General features: G+C 37.5%; 2 protein-coding genes across 8 annotated transcripts; one reads left to right on the top strand and one right to left on the bottom strand.

The window, feature by feature from the left end:
* Nucleotides 1-8,390: 8,390 nt before the first annotated feature.
* LOC116262212 (gamma-tubulin complex component 3) lies at nt 8,391-13,297 on the top strand. 2 transcript variants are annotated; one of them, XM_050080019.1, is made up of 4 exons: nt 8,391-10,793; nt 10,883-11,366; nt 11,471-11,566; nt 12,467-13,297. In XM_050080019.1, exons 1-2 carry the CDS (start codon nt 8,440-8,442, stop codon nt 11,178-11,180), a joined length of 2,652 nt encoding a protein of 883 aa, XP_049935976.1. In that variant the 5' UTR covers nt 8,391-8,439; the 3' UTR covers nt 11,181-11,366; nt 11,471-11,566; nt 12,467-13,297. The 2 variants fall into 2 exon arrangements, with proteins under 2 accessions (XP_049935976.1, XP_031497208.1); XM_031641348.2 differs by having other exon boundaries at nt 10,898-11,366.
* Nucleotides 13,298-13,919: 622 nt separating this feature from the next.
* On the bottom strand, nt 13,920-17,482 carry LOC116262214 (ubiquitin-like-conjugating enzyme ATG10). Of its 6 annotated transcripts, none has more exons than XM_031641354.2 (7): nt 17,344-17,482; nt 16,006-16,178; nt 15,859-15,909; nt 15,691-15,750; nt 14,828-14,927; nt 14,533-14,630; nt 13,920-14,301 (listed from the first exon to the last, which is right to left on the bottom strand). In XM_031641354.2, the coding sequence occupies exons 2-7, from the start codon at nt 16,156-16,158 to the stop codon at nt 14,083-14,085; spliced, it is 681 nt and encodes a 226-aa protein (XP_031497214.1). In that variant the 5' UTR covers nt 16,159-16,178; nt 17,344-17,482; the 3' UTR covers nt 13,920-14,082. The 6 variants fall into 6 exon arrangements, with proteins under 6 accessions (XP_031497214.1, XP_031497211.1, XP_031497212.1 ...); XM_031641351.2 differs by having other exon boundaries at nt 15,643-15,750; XM_031641352.2 differs by having other exon boundaries at nt 15,691-15,774.
* Between the last annotated feature and the right edge of the window lie 399 nt (nt 17,483-17,881).

Genomic DNA, 17,881 nt, shown 5'->3' on the forward strand with positions numbered 1-17,881 from the left:
GAGAATTCATGATAGCTTACATATTCTCCAAACCATCTTGAAAATTCTTCTTTGTGAGTTATATCTCCATTATGCTGCCTTTTATGTTGTCATGAAAACATTGCATAATCAGCCAGGTAACCTTTGACAATTGAATATTCTAGATGGCTTCTATTCTTCATATATGAAGATGTTATATACGTGAAAACTATTAAATGCACAAATTACATTAATAAATTAGAATAAGTAATGCATCATATCCAAAACACACATATCTCTCAATGGGGTACATCCAATGATATTGCATAGGTCCTCCTAAAATTGTTTCTTCAGCCAGGTGCACTCGTATATGCATTATGATAATGAAAGACGCCAGTGAAAAAATCTTCTCAAATTTGCAAAGTATAATACTGATTTCTGTATCTAAATGTTGAAAATCATTTTCATTCACTATTTTTGACCACTTCTTAAAAAGCCTACAAAACTCTACCAATACCAAACTTAAATTCTTCAGTAGTGATTTCTAATAGCTAATGGAAGAATGTAGGGAATTAAAAAATGACAACCATGGGTCTTCAAACCCCATATTTTCATTTCTTTTAGATTCACACATGTTGAAGTGTTTGATACAAGACCACTAAGGGTCTTTAACTTTTTTAGTATGTTTTTTTTTCATCCCTCCCCGTTGAGAAGCAAGCAGGTGGTAAGTGAGCTTTATTGCAACCTGGAAGCTTGAATTGATGAAGTGCATGTCTGATATTCATATTTTGCAAACTTAATCTACCCTTGTGTTGCGTGTAAACTTTTGAGGTATCATGCTCAATCGGTGGGAAAAGAAAGACATGAAAAGAGAAGAGACACATTCAATATGAGGATCAACCATTGTGGATGCTTTGCAACAATAACAATTCTGAAATTTGATTGATTCCAAGAGAACCAAACACAACCTTACTTTTAGGGGCATTTGGATGACACTCCAAAACTGGGTTTTGGAGGCAAAACCAAGCACCCCTTAGGCTTATCATGCCAAAACCTGATGTTGGTGTAGTGGCAGTCATTGAGACAACAATGTGAGTATTGGATCATTGAGACAATAATGAGAGTGATAAAGAACATGGATTGTTAGGGTGATGGCTCAAAGTCCCATGAAGGAAGAGTAGGGAGTAGGGATTTCAATGGATCAAACTCAAATTAAGCATACCTTTTACCAAATCTGCTTTTTTAAATATTCATATATTTAGATTCCGACTCGGATTCGAATGCGGTTGAAGAAAAGGCTATAACATATATGAATCCGACTTTTAAATCTACATATGAGTTTGATCAAAATCTGACTTTTAAGTTACATCCAAATCTGATCCAAATTTGTCTATGAAGTCACATCCTAATCTGATGGTTATCTGTCTTTTAAGTCACAGCCAGAGCCGAATTGAGTCTGACTTTAAAGCCATGCAAATTTGATCTGAATCCGACTTTTAAATTCTACCTAAATTCAATCTGAAATATGATTTTATTAATTAGCTAATTTTGAAATATATGTATCCACATTTAGAAACTGAATCTTAGTCAAATTTAATAAAGTAAGACAAAAACATAATTTGTTTAAGCAACAAATATTGAAGTAATGTAGTAAACAATGAAGGGATGTATTCATGTTGCATATAGATAGTATTTTTAATATCGTAGTTAAGGAACTAACATATCAAATGAAGATAAGTGCAACTGCATGCTCAAAAATCATAAGTACCAAACCATTTAGGTTAGATCTTGGTGTTGTATTCCATTTAAGAAGGTAATAATTATCAAGAAAAAACTATCATATGTTTTTAACATTTTCTTGAACAAAACAATGTGCATCATGATTCATGTCTAGGCCTAAACCAACTTCATATATATGTTGAAATGAATGAACAGTCAAATGTTTCAAAATGAAGCATGCAAGGATTTACCTATTTTGAATAAGGTCATATGTACAAGAAATATACAGCAATCACCAAATGAGCTATAGAAGCCCAACCGTAACCTCACACTAGCCAAACTCAATTGACTGATGGTATTTGTCAACCCTAGTGTGTGTCTGTGTGGGTGTGTGTGTGTTTGTGTGTGTGTGAGAGAGAGAGAGAGAGAGAGAGATAGAGCAAACATAAGAATATATATATATATATATATATATATATATATATATATATATGTCGCACAACATCATCAAACTTCAATTTCTAGACCATTCAAACTTCAATTTTCAAAGTTTTACTTACCTATTGCTCATTGATGCAGTAAGAGACAAGATGAGTCTCTCCATGACAACCTCAACAATAAAACAGTTTCACCACATAATATGAGCTTGATTGATTGTTTTTCAATGGCTCAATTTACCTAAGTGGATATGTTCTTCATATCCTGACATATACTTTGATCATTTAGACATTATAATGAGGATAATGCTATTAAATTAACTTACATTATGCAAAAGAAAATTTTATTTAATTAAACATCTTAAACACAAATAACTATAGGTTTTAATTGATATAAAGGAAGTAGTTAAATACAAAAAGAAACATACCTGTAATTTATGAATCAATTTCAATGTATGTAGATGCAATTGTGCTTTTTCTTGAAGCAAAGGTATTGGCAAATTAGAATCATATAACAAAAACATGTTTAAAACCCTTACTAATAAATTAATTACCTTTAGTTTAACCTCACAACCAATTGTACATATATCAAAGTTTCCATACCCTTCTCGCGCGATCGACTTCTATATGAATTAAGAATACATCCATTTGAATACTAAACGTTGACTCCAAATGTTGATTCTGATGCAATAGTTGATATAAGAATAACCAAAATATAAATTGTATTGTTTTTTGGATAAATAAGATCTTCCAAATGCAAGTTTCAATATGATTTTGTGTGTTGACTTCATGATAAATTTTCAAGAATGTCATTTAATACATTTGTTCTAGCCTTCTTATGAGAAGAAAATTCAACAAAAAAGTAATGTTCTTCTGAACATAAAACAATAAAATTAGTAGAGGGTGTCTTCGATGCATAGATAGTTTTGTACTCATAATAAAGAATACAAAGATCATATGGTTCATTTTTATAAAACTGTTTGTGGTAAACTTCAATTTAAATTGTTTTCTAGACATGTGATACCGTTTTTACAATTGCAATTCAAAAAAAAAAAATTACAGTATTGACAAATAGCATGTTGAATTCTTGTTTTATTTATTGTCCTACTAAACTCCTTCCATATAAGTGATGTTAGTGACTTGCCTTTTGGAGGAAGCCTACTAGTTTCCAAGTTGCTAGTAGACAATGACTGGAAGCACCAACACCAAATATTGTAGAATCCATGTATTGCATATAAAAGAATAGAAATAAGTAAATGAATAATCAACGCTAAATCATAAAAAAGAAAAATTAAAAATATATAACTAAAGTCTCTTGCCAATTGAGAAGTTTGTTGAGTATCCTCTCTTGACTCTTGGTTAGCAAGATTAATGTTTTCTACCATGAATTGTCAATCGCATAGTTCTTGACTATCTAATAGTTTCAAGGAAATAGCATACACCTACAAATAAACTGTTGTTTGATTAAACACGAAAAAAATGCCTAAACAGTTTTTAAGTTTCCATTTCTTATCGCTATACCATTAGTTATAATTTTGAAAAGCAAGGACAAAAAAAACACTATACCATTGTTACTATTCATATTAGATTTGGGGCAATAAAGTTCATGTCAAATTTAGATTAGGTAGAAAAAAAATGACAAAATCCTTAAACATGATATGAACCATTTGCAATTTTTGTTTGCTACTTGCCTGGCCTAACTAGACATAAATTAGTCTAGTTTGATCATGGAATTAACATCTCACATAATCCATCCTTACTATTACCAGAAAAAGTAATTTGATATATATGAACATGAAACAATATTTCATGTTGACTAGGGCATAGAAATATGACTTGGATCTTGTCCCAAAGTAGATCTGGCTAGTGATATTAAAATTTCATCATTTACTCAAGTATATTTTTGAGTAGTTGATTGCCTAGTTAGTATTTGACTATCTAGATCTGATCATTTATCAAATCTTATCTCAAATCAAGCTACAATGAAGCCCTTATGCAAATAAAAGATTTTCCATACTTTATCCCCTTAGACTACTACTACATCATTAGTAGTCTACCTAATTGTTGTACACAAAAGTCAATAACTGGAGGGTTTGAAACTAATATACACATCAACAACATAGCATACACACTCATGGAAAAATTTATCGGATATGAGCCAAAATTTATAACAGCCATATATGACAAAGAAGAAGGCTATGAATTAACCACAACAACACGTCAACACCCCTTTCTAGAATTGGTAGAACATGGATTCCCATGTTAGCCACCTAACATGGAACCAACCTCCTTTTTTTGCAAACCCCCCCACAAAAAAAAAGAAATAAAGAAAAAACTCCATGCTCATATATTTTAAGTGCAAATAACATAAAATTATAAAATGTACTTAACAGCTTTTACATGCACACCCTAACATTGTGCAAATTCAATAGCATAATTGAAAAACTAAACCAGGGTAGGCAATAAGCTAGGAACTAGCATTTCACTTTAAGAGGTAAAAGTGAAGTGTCTGGTCCACCTTAAATTTTCAAGTGGGCAACTAAGATGTTAGCAAGATTGACTTCATAATGTCAGGACAGGCTTTTGGCTTAAACTACAACGTAGAGGTAAGAGCTTTCTGTTTTAAGATATGGAAAGTGGTCCTAAATCCTAATGCAGAGAAGGGTGAGACAACTAATGTATGCTCAAAATTTTTACATACCTAGGTTTGTGACTCCCAATCAAGCTTCTTTTCTAGTTACTGAAAAGATTGGAGAAAATCAATACACTGTGTGTAGCTCATCAAACTCCAGATTCTTGCTCTCATCATGTCAAAGGCCAATTACAAGCTTCAGGTTCCTCCACTCTACCATGACTCTTTGTTGGGCGGTGTCTTCATAAAGAGAGAGAGAGAGAGAGAGAGAGAGAGCCATTAGTTTCCACAAACGTGGAATGGAAGAACCAATAACTTCCATAAACTTACTTAGAAAGAAAGACGTGAAGAGGGGGGAAGTTGAAAAGAAAGAAAGAAATATGCAGACTATATTAATATAATATTGTTTAAAAATATTTAAAATTTCACTCTATTTTTCTCAATAATTGATAACCATATAGTTGCTTGCAAGTTAAGTTGAGTGTGCTTTTAATTGTTATATAGTTTTAATTGCTTTTTTTTTTAAAAAAAAGTAAATATATGTGTCACTACCTCCTTGTATAAGCTTACACATGTATAAGAATTAGATACATTTAATTATCTGGTCTATTTTAAGCTTGTTTAAATACTATCATATTCAATTGGTTTTGTAGCACGTCCATTTTTTATTTTGGTTAATTGTTTGCATTAATTAGATCTATTGCAGTTTATCAAGTCAAATAATCTAACTCATTACAAGAGAATGCATTTTGATTTAATTAAAAAAATTGTTTAGATAATAAAAAGCTTATATGAAACTTTAGATAACAAAAAACTTATCTAAAATATGAATTTGGAGTCTCGATTATAGAAAATATATGTCAAAAAGATTGGAGTCTCAAATAGTGAGCATAGGTCCTTAGTCTTCTACAATTAAGTTTGTTTTCTTTACATTATTTTATATCAACATTGTTTCAAAAATAGTAGTCTTTTATTTTCATAAGCTTGTTTATATAATATATGTTCCTCATTTTAAATAAGCTAATTTTTTTGGAGAAAGCTTGTGCGGTTTGATATGATTGGCATAAGATTCAAATTAGGTTCAATCTTACTACAGGTTGGGATATATGAGATTCAAAATATGGTCAAGCTTAAACGACTAAGAACAAACTTGTGCTAGCTATTGGCTAATAGAAAAATAAGGAATCATATTTCAATGAGAATACCCAACAATAAAATAAACATACACAAGATATGAGGAAGATGCCTTCTGTGATAAGTCCACCCATGTAGGTGTTGATGTTTGCATGTCGATTTTTTATATAAGAATTACGTTCATGACTAATGTTAAAAATTTATGTTTGTTCCTTCCGTAAAAACTATTGTCAAAAGAACCCAACTTTCTCATGAGTTATGGTTTCAAGACCCACGTAAGGCATTAGCTCCAGGTCAAGTATAGCTTTATATAATTTATCAAGAAAGTAAAGTTGGCACCTAAAGTTCGGATGTATTGAATCGAATCGGATATTAGCTCATGATTTCAGATTTGGATACCTAAAGTTCCGATCAAATTTTAGCTTATAGATTTGGATTTGAATAAGTTTGGTAAGATGCTACCTGATATGATATTTATTTAAAATTGATGCCGTATCTGACGTTATTTATTAAATTCGAACCTGATTTGATTTCTTAATCAGACACTAAATTTCTTTCCATATTCAATTTTTTTAAGCAATTCAAATAGATATTCAATCTAAATCCAATCCATTGACATCTCTGTAGTAGGATCATGCTCTGCTCTGAAATGTATGGTTGAGGCGATGAAGTTTCTTATCGTCGGCAACGAAGAAGGCGACAGCCGCTCGTCAGCAGGCTCCTATCATCATTTATGTCTTTTTTTCAGAGGTAACGCACATCAATCCAAGTGTGTTCATGTCCTTGGGTTCAGAGTCATTTCTTTTCTTCCTCTCCTCCTCCGGAGAATCGTAGTCTGACTTCCAACATGCCTAGCTGCCAATCGTCGGAGTTTGTCTCTATGGACAAAAATCGAGCACTGCACAATATGAATCCGGCGACAGATCATGCTGTCCTGGCTGGTTTTTGGTGCCAAAACCTATCTTAGAAAAATTTATGCTCAAAACATAGAGAATCAATACTTCAAGCTCAATCTTGGAATTTTTTTTTTTTTTTTATCATATGGAAACTACAGAACCTATAATTTCGATGATCATAAACAAGTTTAATGACATGTGAAAATACCAGTGTGCCCTTCGGCTTCCAAGTAGCCTCCAAATAAGGATTTTTTTGAGATCCATTAAGTAAGGCTTCAAATAAAAATTTTTATGAGGTTCATTAGGTAATAAGAAAATGAGAAGATGTGTGAGCATCAAGTAACATGTGATCCTTTTTGCAGCTTCCAAATGTGTCTTTTTTAATGCTTCATTTACGATAATAATATCCTTTGTCTCTGTACAGTTTGTCATGTACCATTAGAAACTAAATACTTAGGATGCTCCCATGTAACTCATGAACTTATGCAGCTTTGTTGGTATTAATGTTGGCAAATTTGTATTGTATATGTTTTTGTATTATTATGTAGTATTGTGCTTGCTGGTCTTTGAAGATTTAAAAACAAGGGTAGAGGTAAACTTGTATTATATATTTTAAGAAGTTACTACATCTAGTTAGCATGAAAAAGTTAAGTTAAGTGGCTTTACTCAGATAGGCAATATTATTAATTTAACTTTTGGATAATGTTGAATTGAAGACATGGACAAACTTTTGTAAAGTTTTTATTAATAGTCTTTTGATGTACCCAAGTTCTTCTCCATTCAAAGCATGTACGAGCCCTCGTTCCCTTTTTGAACTTGTACATTACTAATCAGAAATTGGAATATTATGGCATAAAAATTTCCAATATTCAGCCGACATTGATTTCTAATGGCACCCCAAAAACCTGTTTTTGTCATCCAAACAAAAACCAAGCTAAAAAAAAATCTGGTTTTTCATTGTCATCCAAATATAAGCAAACCTACTTTCAAAAGCTGGCTAAAAACCAATTTTTTACAAAACTTATTAGTTTTCTAAAAACGAGTTTCAGTCGATACCATCCAAACACCACCTTAAAAAAACAAGTGACAATGTTAAATCCATACTCTCTTAAAAAGTTTTATGAGTTTACTTCTCAATCACTGCACTGACAAAAGGTTTTTAATTATTTTTTAAATTAACCATTTCAATTGGGTACTCGAATTAAAATTTGCTCAACATATTATTTTTCTAATAAATAAAATACATCAAAGATCGTAAAGAGGGAAAAAGGAACAAGCGGCTTGAACTCTAAAAATTAGTTTTGATGATAAAATTACGCCTCCGATACGGGCTTACCATCATCCTGAAAAGGTCATAAAATTCTCTAGTAAAATTAACAAAAAAAAAAAAAAAACACCTCTCTCTGACAGAACGCTTCTTTGGTTAAAAACTTAAAATAGCAGTCAGAAGATGAAAGGGTAAGTTAACCAGGTGACAATTTGCAATGTCTTCTAGAAGTTTCCATTTTCACCCTCGGATGGATAATCCTGGTGGCGTTTTTGAAAGTTGAGAAAAAAACTGAAAGAGCGCTCTCTTTTTCTTTTTAAAGTTTTTTTATCCTCCCTCCCCGCGCGCCTTCTCTCACTCTGAGCTCCAGAGAGAGGGAGAGAGAGAGCACAAGAAATGGAGGATCAGAAGATCGCGGACCTGGTGATGGAACTCGTCCTCCGTCTCCTCCCTCCCGATGCCGCCTCAGCCGCCGGAATCACCCGCAGCCACCACCCTCCCGATTCCGTTGCCGACCGTGCGTTCCGCTATGCAATGCGCATCATTGCAAGCCGGATGTCTCCCTCCGTCTCCCCAGATGAGGCCGCCGTTGCCGAATCTATCAAGCGCCAACTCGTCAACGACGGCCATTCCTCCGATGCTCTTGCATTCGCGGATCTATACTCCAAGTTCTCCCTCAAATCCGGGCCCGGCTGCATCCGCAACAGGTGGGCACTTCTTTACCTCCTCAAGGTCGTGTCAGACGATCGTCGGAGTGATGCTGCTCGCGCCAGGGGCCTCTCTGCCGGCACAGTCTCCGGCGGACTCCCGGCGCTGCTACTCGACGACGGCGTTAGGGATGCTAGGGTTAGGGATCTCGTCGATCGCCCCGTTAGGGCTTCGTATTCTCCTACTTCTTCCAGAAGCAGCCTCCTGCGGAAAGCCCTTGGACGGGATTCGGGCGGAGGCCTCCTCCTGGTGTCGAAGGACCCGGATAATCTCCGGCAGGCGGCGCTTAGGGAGTTCGCCGATCTATCGAGGGAGGAATCTGAGGTTTCCGAGAGCGCATTGGTGAAGGACGTGATCTACGCCTGTCAGGGGATCGACGGCCGGTACGTGAAGTTCGACCGCGAGGCGGACGCCTACGCCTTGCCGCCGACTGTCCGAGTGCCGAGATCAACGAGGATCGTCGTGAGGAAACTCTGTGAGCTGGGGTGGCTGTTCAGGAAGGTCAAGGGCTATATTTCAGCTGGCGTGGAGCGATTTCAGGCCGAAGAGGTAGGGACGATCGGCCAGGCATTCTGTTCCGCTCTTCAGGAAGAGCTCTCTGACTACTACAAGTTGCTGGCCGTCCTCGAGGCGCAGTCTCTTAATCCGATCCCTTTGATGTCCGAGGCGGCAACCGACGGCAGCTCCTCTGGGGATTATCTTTCCTTGAGGAGGCTCGCCGTCTGGTTGGCAGAGCCGCTAGTGAGGATGAGGTTGATGGCAGTCTTGGTCGATGACTGCAAGATCTCCAGAGGCGGGGCGATGGCAGGGGCCATCCACTCACGGGCCCGACATGGAGATCCATTGGTTCAAGAGTTCATGGGACGGCTCCTGAGGAAGGTATGTTCGCCTCTGTTCGAGATGGTAAGGAGTTGGGTCCTAGAGGGCGAATTGAACGACGTCTTTGGGGAGTTTTTCATACTAGCGCAGCCGGTCAAAGCAGAATCACTATGGAGTGAAGGCTACAGGTTACACCCTGTCATGTTACCGGCTTTCTTTCCCGAGTCATTGGCGCAGAGGATACTAAGGACGGGGAAGTCGATCAACTTTCTTCGGGTTTGTTGCGAGGATCAGGGTTGGGCAGAAGCAGCTGCGGAAGCTGCAGCAACAGCCGGAACATCCACTCATAAGGGTGAGCTTGTTTATGGTAAAACTGAAGCATTGGAAGCGCTGGTTGTGGAGGCGGCGAAGCGAATCGACCAGCATTTACTTGACGTGATGTATACGAGGTACAAATTCAAAGACCATTGTCTCGCCATAAAAAGATACTTGCTACTTGGGCAAGGAGATTTTGTACAGTATTTGATGGATACCGTTGGTCCAGAACTTTCGGAGCCTGCAAATACTATTAGCTCCTTCAAATTAGCTGGGCTTTTGGAGAGTGCGATACGATCTTCCAATGCACAGTACGATGATCCCAATATACTAGAACGGCTTAGAGTGAAGATGATGCCCCATGACAGCGGTGACAGAGGATGGGATGTTTTCTCACTGGACTACGATTCTAGAGTTCCGCTTAATACCATTTTCACAGAATCTGTAATGGAGAGGTACCTTCGAATTTTTAACTTCCTTTGGAAGTTGAGGCGCGTAGAGCATGCATTAATTGGGGCGTGGAAGAATATGAAGCCAAATTGCACCATATCTCGACTCCTAGAGATGCAGGAAGGAGCGGCCAAGCTGCGGTTTGTGACTATATCAAGAAAATGTCAGGTTCTTTGGGGTGAGATGAATAATTTTGTTACTAATCTTCAGTACTACATTATGTTTGAAGTTCTCGAGGAATCATGGTCTTCCTTCTTGAAAGAGTTGGATGAAGCTCGTGATTTAGATGCCCTTCTTGCTGCCCACGAAAAGTATCTCAACTCGATATTGGAGAAGTCACTTCTCGGAGAGAGAACAAAGGATATCTGCAAGGTTTTGTTTATTTTGTTTGACCTCATATTGCAATTCAGAAGCCTTGCTGAACGACTGTACGAAGGTATCCGTGATTTTCAATCTAGGTATGCTCCTCCTGTCCTCATCATTCCGCAACTGTGTACTTTTCTTTAGTTTCCTTATTTTAAACCTGTCATTCTATGTCGTACGTAAGCTTGGTGAATTTCAGGGAAAGAACCAAATCCAGGCCAAAATCAAGGAATGAGATGTCTAAGCCAAACACTTACTTTGGTGGGAGTAGGAAGGCTTTCTCACAGTTCACTGCGGAGCTCTTGAAACGCATAGGTGAAGATCTGGACAAAATTGTGAAAGAATATTCGTCTGTACTTGAAGGATTCATTTCACAATTGCCTGTGGAGCAACACGTCGATCTGAAGTTTTTGTTTTTCCGCTTAGACTTTACTGAGTTTTATAGCCGGCTGAAAGTAAATGCTACTTTGAAATCCATTTAGAAGACAGTAAGATTCTTACGGGAAAGAATGGAATATTCTCATACCAGTTATTCATGCCATGGTGGTGCTGTGCCTAACGCACAACCGGCTATTGTTGAGCAACCTCTCCTGTTTGTCTGCAAGTTGATAGTGCAGCACTCTTAAAGAATGAACTGGCTTCAAGTTAGTCTGGCACTTTTCGATCTGGTAATTCATCTTTCTTCTCTTTGCTGTTTGGTCTTACGACTTGTAATCTGTTACGACATATATGACAATCATCTACTGCCGGTTGTTTTCCTTGCTTGTGGCAGATCATCTGGTCTTTCGAGGCTCTTCATCATTGTGACATATGCATCAACTATCAAGTGAACAAATTTATCAAGAAAATGAAGAAACTGATTTTGAAGGTAACCATGTACTATTTCAAATTTTTGTGATTGCTTTTATGTCAGAAAACAAATGCTTGTTTAGGTTGTATATCCACTTACGGTTTTCTTATTGCAAGTGTGTAATTAAATGATCAGTCGCTTATACAAGGTTGGCCTTGTTTTCCTTCATCTGTCATTTGACCCTGTGTTGTACTTAATGCAGCATATTGCGCCATACATTATGTAAGTCTAGTATGAAAGAAATGATATGCTACAATCTTGAACAGTTTAAGAGATGTGGCCATACTGCATCGACTGTAACTTACAATGCTCCTTATATTACATTTTGAAAACATAAAAAATGTCAAACGTCTAACTTTGAGGCTTATACAAAGTTCTGAATGCTGATATTAAGTTGAACATGGAAGGCATTTTTGCACATTTAAAATAAGAAATAAAACTTGAGGCTGATTTTTGCAATAAAAGTATAGCGTTCCTGGTTCTTACAAGAGCCTATGTTTGTCTTCAGTAATAAAAGTTCTCAAATTTTATGATTATCAAGTCGTTTAAAGACTCTCAAGAGCAAGTCATCCATAACAAAAAGTTATCCATTTCGATTCCCCATTTAATTCTTTTCTTTTGTTAAGCCTTCATGTTTTTTCATAGAGAGTTTTTTTCCATATTTTCTTTATTTTATGTTTATAACTCTTTTGTGAATTTTGATATTAAAATTATATTTTTTATTTTTTATTTTATCTGGACTATCCGGATCGGGTTATATTACACATTTTGCAACATTGCTTTGACCTTGCAGATGCACGGTGCATCTCTAACAGGATGCGTGCATACAATCAAAGGATCAATGCTTGAACATGATTTTCCCTGTTATTCCATTTACTGAAATGGAGACCGACTGACATGGTGTTATGGTTACATCAGGCACATAGTCACTAGATCCATACAAACAGAAGTGCATTATTGGCGTGAGAACATGCAAATTGGTTATATATACGTATCAGCTTAAGGCGACCGAATATATTTGATGCCTGCTTAGATATTGGTCACTGCCTGCTTGGGACTGCCTTCGGTTTCCCGGCTGATGAGTGGAAAGAGAAAGTGAGAGCATTTACGATTGGTGAGCTTGATAGAATCCTTGTACAGCACTGGTGACAGGCCTTAACAGCTAAAAATCCTGGTATCAGAATGTTTTGTGGCCATTCTGTTCATTTATACTGTAATGTTATAATGTGAGATCACACACTCATTATTTGACGTATGCATGCATTTTCAACCTAATCATGTGTACAAGGAACAGACATTGAAGTCTTGTAGCCTTCTCTGCATTTCCGAGGAACAGCTTTTATGAGGTTTGATGTAACAAGCATTGTGATTGTAGCTTGGCATTGTGAGGCATCCTGCCAAACAGGCCCCGGTCGACTACTGGTTTTCTCATATTACTGACAGGAATAGCGATAAGGTGACTTCTTTGGAGTTAAATGGTGGTACTATTGTTTGCAAATGTTAAAAGGGGCAAGGAAGTAAGAAGGTGTCTGGTCAGGATTAATTGTGTTACTGTCATCTGTGCAATGGTGGGAGGTGCTGGGGAGAAAGAAAAGAGGATTTTGACAGTGACTAAAAATCTTCTCCAAACAGAACAGAGAGAGAGAGAGAGAGAGAGAGAGAGAGAGAGGGAGAGCCCAAGCACAGGATCAAGTTTGCCTAGATGCAGACATTAGAGATGCAAGGATTTATTAAATTTCTATTTTCTAATGATGCTGCGTTTTTTATCTTATTAACTTTCTATAGGAACTATGACGGCTATGGCTGCTTTTCCAAAGTGTCATGCTGATGAACTAAATTTTTTTACCGATGAACTTTTTCAAAGTGTTACTCATGAAGTACCATCTGCATATTTAAGCAGAAATTCTTGCACGTCATCCCATGGCCCGAAACTTTATCTTAATTCGTGGTCGGATGGTTCAGTCTGCTGATTTAACAATATCCTTTCTATGTGGATCTGAAAGTCGATCGATCATGGCTACCTGTTGAATTGCTATCGTTGAAGTAACTAAATTCTCTGAGTTCAAAAAGCCTCACAGATTCTTCACATGTGGTTGTACAAAATATTCTCCAACCAGTTTTAGAAATGGAAGCTTTTTAAAAAATGATCTCCAATCAGCAGAACTATAAAAGAAAAAGAAACAAAAAAGTTACTGATGGTTTTGTTAAATTGTTCAAAAATAGTAAATAACGGAGGCGTGGCAAACGAAAGGCAAAAGGATTGGTTAAAACTTGACTAAGATTACAAATTACAAAGCGTCTTTGGTTCTGACCTACCTCATTTCCTGCTAGAGGGTTCAGGTTTGGTGCATGGAAATATGAAAACGAGCAGTTAACTTCCGTGCCATTCATTCTCTTTTAATTTTTGTAATTTCTTTCATTCTTTGGACATAAAAGGGAATGGAGCCCATCTCCCAGCGGATTTCCCCGCGGATTTGCACTTCAAAATCTGTTAGGAGAAATGGTAACATAAGCAAAGCTTGTTTCACTTTTGGCTAAGAATTAACAGGTAAATGTTCATCTTCGGTTAACAGATCAAGTGGAACCTTGAGACCGACTGCCTGTCCAACCATACTAAGCCATGAAAGCACATAGTTTGGGATGCACGCTGCCCTCCCCACTGATGCAACTTTGTCCAGAAATAACAGTTTCATCCAATCACCTGTCCCGCATGGATGCAGTGTGAACCAGGGCCGCTTCAAGTATGGATGCTCCTGTCATACACAAGTTGGATTCCCTATGTCAATAGCAGTTCAAAATTTTTCAGTCCCACATCCATAAAATTTATATGGTCATAGTTGCCTCATTTTAATCCTGAACTAATCTCAGAAATGGAAAACTAGCATATATTCTTGGACACATAGCAACGCACCCAAAAGCTTATAGTAATTTATATTATGATAGTTAATTAATAAAGAAAGGAAAAAAACTCGAAAGATGCAGACCTCTTTAGTGATGAACGTCCATCTTGATTCATCAAGCATTTTAACTGATGACAGGGGAAGGTCTTCCTTGATCGTACTCCAATCTAAAGGTTGTCCCCCTGCATAGATCACAAAGAACAATTCAGTGGGAGAATGAGCAACAAGTTGAACCTAAAAAAGGAGCCTGCATCATCCTGCTGCATCAACCGTAAACGAGGCAACAGAGTCTCAACATTCTTTTGGATACTATCTGTTTTGGACACTAAATATATCCATGACAGCAAAGCCTGTGCAGGTTAGGAGACATAATACTGACCAATGTTGTATCCGCGGAAGTAAAGAATAGGAACCCTGTAGGAGGCACTGTATATTATGTGAAAATCGTAAAGATGAGTTTCTGTATCACAGTCCAAAACCTACAAGGAGAAGGAACATTCTGTGAGTAATTTTGAATAGAGACGCAATGTTTTCATCACTTCAGTTACTTGAAAATTGCCCATACTAGCATCACTAGTTTGAAATTAGATAAACCAAATACAGCATTGTAAAACATGAAGGGGTTTAGCAAGTGAAAGGCATCCAAGGGCTGTTGGCAACAGTAACAGTTTGTTACTGTTTCATGAGTCCGGCCCAAAGATTGGGGGCAAGTTCATAAAACACAATTTTATAGTGTTCCATAAATCTGTGCCAATTTTTGGGGCATATTTATGAAACAGCAACAGTCTGTTCCTATTACTACGAAATGGACCCCTAAGGATCCCACATATGCACATCAGAGCAAACCTGTTCACCTAACCATTTATGCACACAGAGACTTCAATTACTGATCCCCTGTTATCCCTAACATATGAAAGAGGCATTCTGAATCGTGCCTACCAGTAGCACCCAACAGAAAGCCAACAATCACTTCCTAAAGCCAGATGCAGCTAATGAGGAATCACAGTGCTTCACCCTAGCAATCGAATTTCTGCAAGGACAATCTTAATTCCCGTACCTGGAGCTTAAGAATTTCATTGCAGGAAATAAGAATCCTCATTAAATATGATTAGGAACTTTAAATTCTTTAGCAAAAATTTATATGGAAACAGGAATAGGCTTGCACTAATTTGGCCAAGTCCATACTGGCTGCACCTTACATTTCAAAGCCATCAAAAGCGAGAGCAGGGCAAAAAGGTTTACAAGAGTGGCAGCATCTGCAACTTCTTCAGCCAATGCAGAGCTTTCTAGAGGATAACCTTCCTGAACAATGCAATCACAAGACCGCTACATTTTAGTGATAGATTATACCACATCCATTATGCATATAGTTCTGAATTATGAGCTTCATACTACTATATTGGAGCTTACTTCTTCAGCTACATGCTTGTAGACAATTTCAAGCGACAGATAGCCTCCTTCCTACATAAAGTATTAGAAATGCATGAAATCTAATTGTCATTTTACATTGATATAGAGAACATGAAGGAATAAATTCCAGCATTTCCTGTTACCAACATCATGTGTCAACGTGTAAGGTAACCTTGTGAAAGGTTTCCATGCCCATGCTGGCATAGATATGCAGCCCTTCCACTTCTGCACAAAGGCCTTTGCAGCTTTTTGGAATTCATTCGGAGAGAGAGTTCCATCCCAAGTCAATTCCTTAGCCATGACGCAATCAAGTCATCCACCTGCACAAAGCTCTCATATCATGTTATAAGAATGCAGATACCTTAAAACTAAAAGAAGTGCGGAAAGATAAGTTGGTCAGTTGAGAACAAAAGTTATTAAATGATGAGAGACATGATTTGTGAATGAAGCTTCTGTGATAAAAAAAAAAGATCCCTCAAAATCCACATAAGAACTTGAATAATTCCTATGTTCGTATGAAAGTTGAAAGATTCATATGTTTTTCTTTTCTTTAATTGGGTCCTTAATATGACATACACACAGAATTAACGCCCCACACCCTAAGATTCTGAAATTCCGGAGACGAGTTCGATAGATAAGGACCATCCCATGGTTGATAATGATTCATAGAAACAACTCTTGTTTTTAATAGGCAATGTGGGCTAAACAGGAGCAATTACCAGCAATGAAGCCTATGGCAGCCAAATAAAATAACCACGGCTTTTCATGAGATTCTGAAAGCGTAATTTACAGTCAGTGCAACCATAGGGAACCTCAATGGACCTTTAGGAGTACCGAGTCCTCTATTGCTCTTGCCGCAATAAGGGTAAACAGTAAAGCAATTGATACAGACCTGTCACAGACATCTACAGCACTTTGAATCTACTCCAACCACTTAGCCATTTAGTGCCATCAAAGTCATTACGCTCATTATATACTGATACAGTCCTCGAAAAGGAGATGTTTATTCTGTAATTATACATCCTTTCCAGTGACATATTACGAGTGTCTGATTTAGAAAAGAGATCCACAACTTACTATGGCCAAGTATATCTCATATACAGTTCCATCTTACCATGGGTAAGTATGTCTCACGTACACTAGGTGCAACAATCCAATCCGACAGCTTACTATGGCCAAGTACATCTCACATATCCTGACATCTTACTATGGGTAAGTATGTCTCACATATACTAGGTAGAACAATCAAAGCTACTGCTAGAGACTACTCACTCAAACTCGAATAACAAAATTTATGCTATATTAACATAAGAATCGTATGCAGAAATTACGCAAACTTGAAAGAGGAGTATATGACCAAAGTACCTCGCATAATTATTTATAAAAAAAAATCGGAAAGAAGTCAGGCCTTTTAAGCATTTTATCGAACAATTGGTATTCAAGTTTTACTGTTCTCATTATAGAATAAACACGCAAAACTGGTACCTCTAGTGTAATGACTGGAGATCAGCGCGGAGAGATGGAGTGCGACTCGCTAGGGGCCGAGGGATGCCCTAACCCCCAGAATGGAGGTCTCCCTGCTGTCAATTGCGTGGAGGGTGACAATGGGGTGCGTTGTTCCTGGGTGAATGTAGTAGAGAATCAGGAAAAGCCACGTTTGGGTGATGCGGATGAGGCTCAGGTCTGTTTTGGAGGGGAACAACCAGCGGTTCAGCTCCATCCTGCAGCTGTGAAACGGCTGGCGAAGCCTTTCAAGTTTGCAGCCATTGCTGGGCTGCTAGGAGGCGGTGAGCGACCAGGGGTTCACTACGCCTTTGTATTCTCCTCTTTGAAGAAGCAATGTGTGTTTATCCGTAACCCACGTTTCTCCATAGTGGGGAATGGATTATTCATGATCAGGGTGGACTCGGAGGAGGACCTGGCAGCTATTCTGAAGAGGCGTGCGTGGAAAGTGGGAGGGCGATCTTTAATCGCTAGTCGGTAGACGCCGGGCAAGGAAATGAAGATTGAGGTAGATGAAATG

Source organism: Nymphaea colorata, chromosome 10 (assembly GCF_008831285.2).
Source record: "Nymphaea colorata isolate Beijing-Zhang1983 chromosome 10, ASM883128v2, whole genome shotgun sequence".
Taxonomy (NCBI): Eukaryota; Viridiplantae; Streptophyta; class Magnoliopsida; order Nymphaeales; family Nymphaeaceae; genus Nymphaea; species Nymphaea colorata.

Bases quoted from the DNA above. Each gene is read 5' to 3' on its own strand.
- LOC116262212 (XM_050080019.1), top strand. From the start codon at position 8,440: ATGGAGGATCAGAAGATCGCGGACCTGGTGATGGAACTCGTCCTCCGT. The intron at 10,794-10,882 runs GTATGCTCCTCC...GTCGTACGTAAG, and splicing joins ATCCGTGATTTTCAATCTAG to CTTGGTGAATTTCAGGGAAA.
- LOC116262214 (XM_031641350.2), bottom strand. From the start codon at position 16,158: ATGGCTAAGGAATTGACTTGGGATGGAACTCTCTCTCCGAATGAATTC. The intron at 15,775-15,858 runs GTAAGCTCCAAT...ACTAAAATGTAG, and splicing joins ACAAGCATGTAGCTGAAGAA to CGGTCTTGTGATTGCATTGT. The intron at 14,631-14,827 runs GTCAGTATTATG...TGATCTATGCAG, and splicing joins CTTCCGCGGATACAACATTG to GGGGACAACCTTTAGATTGG.